The sequence below is a fragment of the Rhododendron vialii genome, chromosome 6a (assembly GCF_030253575.1).
Source record: "Rhododendron vialii isolate Sample 1 chromosome 6a, ASM3025357v1".
Lineage (NCBI taxonomy): Eukaryota > Viridiplantae > Streptophyta > Magnoliopsida > Ericales > Ericaceae > Rhododendron > Rhododendron vialii.
This window is the reverse complement of record NC_080562.1, coordinates 33,238,316-33,245,202: the sequence shown is the minus strand read 5'-3', so window position 1 is coordinate 33,245,202 and position 6,887 is coordinate 33,238,316. Positions and strand designations below refer to the sequence as shown.

Below are 6,887 nucleotides of genomic sequence, written 5' to 3'. Positions count from 1 at the left end.
TTTACGAACATTCCACTTTGGGTACCGACCTCTTGTGCATCGATTTGCACACCATCCCTTCACAATAGGTTGGTATCCGTAGAATTGTTGAGTAAATTACGTTCTTCTATATATACGTTACCACCAAAAAAATGAGTCACGTAACCAAGCTCTAGATTAATATTACCAACTCTCTCAATCTCCACCACCCTTCACTCTATAAAAATCTCCGCCGCAGCAGTGAATCTACGATGGGATCAGTCCATGAAGCACCACCACCACCACCATCTTTGTCATCATCAGATCATCCATCAGAGAAGCACAAAGTGGTGAGCGATGAGCTTGAAATCGTATTATCAAACATAGACTTGCCGTTTTATCAGCGCAATCGACTTGCTACTTGGATAGAGCTAAAGCTACTGTGGCAACTGGCCGCTCCCGCCATCTTCGTTTACATTGTCAACAATGTCATGTCCATGTCCACCCAGATTTTCTCCGGCCACCTCGGCAACCGCGAGCTCGCCGGTGCAGCCCTAGGCAACAATGGCATCCAATTATTTGCTCTTGGTATCATGGTACATCTCTCTCGTGCACAACACTTTTGTGCATCCAAAATTCTTTCCAGTAACCATTTTATTTTTGCTTTCAACAGCTAGGTATGGGAAGTGCAGTAGAGACCCTATGTGGACAAGCATATGGAGCAAAGAAATACCCAATGTTAGGCATTTACCTCCAAAGGTCAACCATCCTCCTCACCATCACAGGGCTCCTTGTCGCGTTAATCTACGTGTTTTCCAAGCCAATTCTCATATTACTCGGCCAATCAACAGAGATCGCGTCTATGGCCTCAATTTTCGTCTATGGTCTAATCCCTCAGATATTTGCGTACGCTGTGAATTTCCCAATTCAAAAATTTCTCCAAGCGCAAAGCATCGTCAACCCAAGTGCTTGCATTGCAGCATCAACGTTAGTTTTCCACTTGATTCTGAGTTGGGTCGTGGTCTTCAAACTTGGGCTTGGGCTTCTGGGCGCGGCCTCGATGCTGAGTTTTTCTTGGTGGGTGCTCGTGATAGCCCAATTTGTTTACATTGTGAGGAGTGAAAAGTGTAAGCACACTTGGGCTGGGTTCAGCGTACAGGCTTTTTCTGGGCTGCCCAGTTTCGCTAAGTTATCGGTCGCGTCGGCGGTGATGCTCTGCTTGGAGATTTGGTACAACCAGATTATGCTGTTACTTGCTGGGTTGCTTAAAAACCCGAAATTGGCTTTGGATTCTCTTTCTATCTGGTAAAGTATGCTAGCTATTTTTCACTTCCATCTAGTGAGCTTTTATGCTTGGGTTTGATAATGTACCTAGTCTGGCCCGTGAGGTACGTTCATCACGGGGCTCTTTTGATGATTTCGTATTTTTTGTTTCGAAAAACTTGATTATCAATGCGAAAGATCAGACGTATTAGATTGAGTGAGGGTCTGATTTATTTATTTATTTTTGGTCAAACTTTAGAAGTTTCGAAAGTCAAATATTGAGAACGGGTAACCACTCCCAAGAAAGGAGGAAAGCAACTACAAAAGAGGCTTAGACTAAAAAAAACATTCAGGATCTCATACAGATAAGAATCGTCTTGGACCTCTAAAGGTCATCAAGACGACGTACAGAACCCACTACAACTACACCCACAAGGAGTGAGAGAAAATCCCACGCATGAGAAGAAAACCAACAAAAAACAACAAAAAAAATCCATACGAAAAATCTAAGAGCAAACAACAGATCTATACCCTTAAGTCCAGTCGTCCAAAAATACTGATCAAGACCCTCATTGCCACCACCACCGATTGCCACAAGGCCGGCTGAGACACAACAAAGATCACAGAACAGAACCTCGATCACCACAGTAGCCACACCACACCGTACAACATCACAAACTACTATCTCCGTCCAAAGAAACTACGCCATTGTTAGGGCATGAACCTATGGGATGCCCAAAACGGGGCCGGCCTGATATTGTCGATAGAACTGCTGGACGATCGAAAAGAATAACACACGGTGAGAAAGACCGGACAAAAGAGCACACAGATGGACTGCTCTAGCGACGATTGGTTACGTCGACGTTGGATCTCGCTGAAATTAGGGGGAGAGATCTAAAGAGAGAGAGAAAGGAGGGGGGCGGGGGATGCGCCACCCCTCCCCAGAGGGGGGGGGGGGTAAACTCGTCGAAAATGACAAGCAGAAATGCTGACAGCTTGAGATATAATCGTTTAGCTGGTTCTGATTGCTTTTGATGTCTGGCTAAGTTGATCTTTTCGGTAGATTATATATATGCTAATGGTGGCCTACAAAACAAAGGGTACACGATGTTAAAGCGGGACCGTTGGTCAGGACGGAACCAGAATTTATTGGTAGTGGGGTCGATTATCTACAATATATAAATTTTCTTTTTTGTACTTGATAATCTGGAAAAAAAATACACTGAAATGCCAAATAAAAAGGAATTTAAGTAATATATAATCATCTACAATTATGCCGCAAAAAATACACCGAAATGCCAAACATTTTATAAAGTAGTTTAAGTAAAAATCTATTCAAAATGTATAATCGCGTTTGACTATGCCAAACCCATCTAAGGTTTTCCAAGGTGGGGGAAGAAGACAAAAAACCTTGAGCGGTAAAGGGCAAGGTGCTGTAATTTTTGCTACTATTTAGGGCAAGAATACATCTTACATATGGAGCAAGTCAATTACACCTATCCAATGAAAACTTAACACCTCAGTGGGGTCAAGGGACCCCCTTACCCTTAATCCCTCCGCCCTTGCCGTTGGTGATCTTCACGGTCCAATTTCTAAAAGGGACAACCATTCCATGGTTGTTATTCCTGTTCTTAATAGAACAAATTCTAAAAACTACCCTTTACTTGATATTCATTATGGGACGGAGGAAATATCGAACATAATTATCACAATTGTGTATGGTCCGACAATATGTTTCTTGCTTCTTTTGAATTATTCGAGTCTGCATTTCAATATTTGTCTTGAATCTTCACGCTCGTGATGATTAATTTGTATTGGCGTCAATTACAATTGCAGCATGACGATTTCGGCATTCATGCTCATGATCTCGTTTGGGTTTAGTGCCTCGGCAAGGTTATCTAGCTCTACTTGAAATTCGTTCGTTTCGCTGAGTTATTTATTTTCATTTCTCCCCCCCCCCCCCCCCCCCCCCCCCCCCTTCCTTTTTTGGCGAAATTTATCATTCAAAATTTTGGTTAATACTTGATCACTTGATGACAAGAAATTGAAAGAGTAAAAGGAGTTGGATACTTGGATTACATATAAAACTAGACCACTTACTGAAATTTTCCGTTGACCTTCTTGCATGTCTACATGGTAAAAATTTTCCATTGGTGGTGAGTGATGCCAACTGAGCTAAGAGCTCATTGACCTTCTCGCATGTCTACATGGTTAAAAATTTTCATCCACTTGATTGATGTCGGTTACATGAACCTACCTCGAGAAAAAAAAAATGAAGGAAAGAAAATGAATACCGTTTGCATTTGCAAGTAAATTCTCAGTTCCATCACATTGGTGGTATACAACAGCTAAGAAATTGAAAGATTAATAAAACCTTATTTTGCTCTTAAAAAAAACACAAATGCGAATTAACATGCTATTTTATAACACATGTGACATGATATTCTCTATCGACGTAATATTTTCTAGATAAAGAACCAATTACAACATCTTTAACGGCGATAAAAGTTTAAAAAAAATAGGAACTATTCGTATTTATTTTACCCAAAATAAAAGTTCCAAAAAAAAAAAAAAAAAACCTTTCGTATTTATTTTGTTTTTTTAACTTTTGTTCGACACACACTTTCTTTAACAATTTTGCTTTCATGAATACCATATGTTTGAGCAGTGTGAGAGTAGGCAATGAGCTAGGAGCAGGGCATCCAAAATCAGCAGCATTTTCAATAGTCGTGGTGAACTTGGTCTCTATTGTCACCTCTATGGTGTCGGCAACTCTGGTGATTGTATTCAGGGATGTCATTAGCTATGCTTTCACAGAGGGCGAAGCTGTGGCCGGTGCCGTCTCAGACCTCTGCCCACTCCTCGCCATAACCATCCTTCTCAACGGAATTCAACCTGTTTTGTCTGGTGAGCTTTTGAGAATATCTTTTGTCTTTTTACTCATGATGTCTTAATTGAGAGACTATACTAGCTCTTTACAGTGGGATGAATCTGGACCGTCCGAAATCCTCCGTAAATGAGTTTTTCTCGCGCGTCTTGATTATGATACGAGATACGAATTGAAGGGCACGTCCTCGCTGGTCTTAATAGCTTTGGTCTGAGTGCATATGATTGGTCCAGTGGTGTGTGTGCCAACCTAGTTAGGTTATACTCCATTGACTACGATCGATGTTTTCGTCTCTCCTTTAAATTAACTTGTTGTAATCTTTACCCGAGTTAATAAAATTTCTATTCTTATCAAATAAGCATGTGAGAATAATATTTTCAATTTTAAAAACAAAACCCCACTGGAATGACGCGACAACCTACTAAAATTCAGGAGAGTGAGGATTGAGAACGAAAGCTCGGAACATCTTGAAGTTGAAGGATTATATGACTAAGCTCCGAACAACAGCATAGTGCTGTATTACTTTTTGAGCTACAAAAGGTCAACTGGGAATCTATGTTGTGTAAAACACTATTATTAATAGCTGAGAAATGATTTTCACACTTTCTTTTTTATCTATTGGCACTCCATTTTTTGTGTTTTATTCATGTAAAATGAAAAAAATTACTAAATTATCATTACCTCTTGAGTCACTTTTTTTTTTGAAGGCCAATTTAATACTTTCACGTGAATGAAGACAAAAAAAGGGAGTGTCGATGGATAAAATGGGGAGTGTTAAAGACATTTCCCTTAATATATACTTATATAAAAGTTTTGTACGTATCTTCTTTGCTATTTCAGCACTGTCGCACCGAAGACTACATTTCTGTACTCTATCATAGTCTAACTTTGATTGTCAAATGAGTAAACATATGAAGGTGTTGCTGTGGGATGTGGATGGCAAGCTTTCGTTGCTTACGTGAACATCGGGTGCTATTATGTAGTTGGGATCCCGTTGGGCTCGGTTCTTGGTTTTTACTTCAAATTGGACGCCAAGGTACGCTACTAATTTGATGTCCATTGTGCTTTCTCAATTGTATTCTATATATCAATTGTTTCGTATTTAGGTTTCTCCCACCTGTTTAGGGGACGGCTTTAGGCTTTCCTCTGACCCAGACCCAAAGTATTTAATCCTTACGTAAGATTGATTAATCTCTCGTAGTTCACATTCTTATGTTGACTTGTAAACACTAGAGAGAGATTAGGTACTATCAAATAATAGCTTCGCAGCTCAAAAAGCAAGGGAAAAATGATGGCCAATGACGTGTTTTGATAATAAATACCAACAAATGACAATTTCACCATTAACAAATGTTCTCAGCATATCCTTGGTGGGTATTAATTATCAAAACACGTCCTAGGCAGTCATTTTTCCAAAAGCAAGATATGTTATTTTTAAATAAAGAGTAGCATGCATCATATTTTAAGAATGTGCAAAGATGGCAACCTATGGAAGGCCCAGTTGGTTTCGAAGTCGAGACTTAAGTTATGGATAACGCGTCATTTAGTGAAAAAAGTTTGACAAAGTTTGTATGTGTAGCGTCTTCCTATTTATTTTGCAGTGCTTGTTTTTTGTTTGTAGGAAGAGTTGGATAGATAGTTTTCTAGCATGTCGCGCGCTGCTTTGACTTTGGACTTATATAGTGTAAATAGTACGAGTTATGATACGAATACTGTAATGATCGAGTAATTGAAAGGAAAAATGGTAGCAAAAAGTAGTACTGAAAGTAGTACTGGTAATTAAAAAAATAAAATGATGGTAACTAATGTTTCGTGATCTTAATTTGTAGGGAATTTGGTGGGGAATGATAGGAGGGGCACTGATGCAAACCATCATTTTGATTTGGGTTACTTGTCGAACAGATTGGAAAAAGGAGGTACTAAATTATTTAGTTGGTCTATTTAAATTGTGTTTGGACCAAGAATTTATGACAAAATTTACCAAAAGAAAGAAAAATGCATGATTGAACGTACCAAGTTAAAATTTTATCGAAAATGCTAAAAAAATGCTATTAAATGAATGTAGTAATCCTATAATATTTAAAATATGCAATGGATTCAGATAAAAAAAAATTTATTGATTTGAAAATAAATTGAATGTGTTGCAGGTGGAAAAAGCAATGAAACGGTTGGAGAAGTGGGAAGAACAGTAAAACTTGTTGTGTAGTTTACACTTTATTTCAATTCGATCATTAGGGTATTGTTCTAATGCAAAGTGTTATGAATTTAATGGACTTCGGGTTGGTGCTGTGCACCTCCGAGCTATAGGATCTCATCTCGGCAATCAACGATTGAGAGCCGTTCATTGCCGAGATGAGATTCAAGCCGTCGACGGATGCACGATCCGACGGCTTGGAAGTGTGCAGCGCGGTGCTGCGCACACCACTGCACAACACTATCACCTAATTCAAATTTAAGGCCATTAAAGGCCGGCATATTATACACATCAAATAGGGGTGTATTATAGCATTTTCCTTTTGATACACTAAAGTGATGATGTTTCGTGTAAAGTCTAGCTAAAGCTCAAGCTGGGGCTGCTTTAGGTCCTCAAAATTTACGACGTTTAAGGGCCCCTCGTATTTTACTACATCAAAGAGCAAGTCCACACATGTGGCAAATCTCATACCAAAGCCAAAATTTGACACGAAAAACGGAAAAACCTTCTCCACCTTTGTGTCAAACGCAATGCCAAATTTAATTTGTCAAGGCCATTCTTGGTGCCAAATTCGGCATTGAATTT

General features: G+C 39.3%; 1 protein-coding gene across 1 annotated transcript; it reads left to right on the top strand.

Annotated features, from left to right (window-relative positions):
* On the top strand, nt 1-6,657 carry LOC131330669 (protein DETOXIFICATION 40-like). Its single transcript, XM_058364336.1, has 7 exons — nt 1-554; nt 632-1,263; nt 3,058-3,114; nt 3,890-4,128; nt 5,026-5,144; nt 5,938-6,024; nt 6,256-6,657. Exons 1-7 carry the CDS (start codon nt 231-233, stop codon nt 6,298-6,300), a joined length of 1,503 nt encoding a protein of 500 aa, XP_058220319.1. The 5' UTR covers nt 1-230; the 3' UTR covers nt 6,301-6,657.
* The last annotated feature ends 230 nt before the right edge of the window (nt 6,658-6,887 follow it).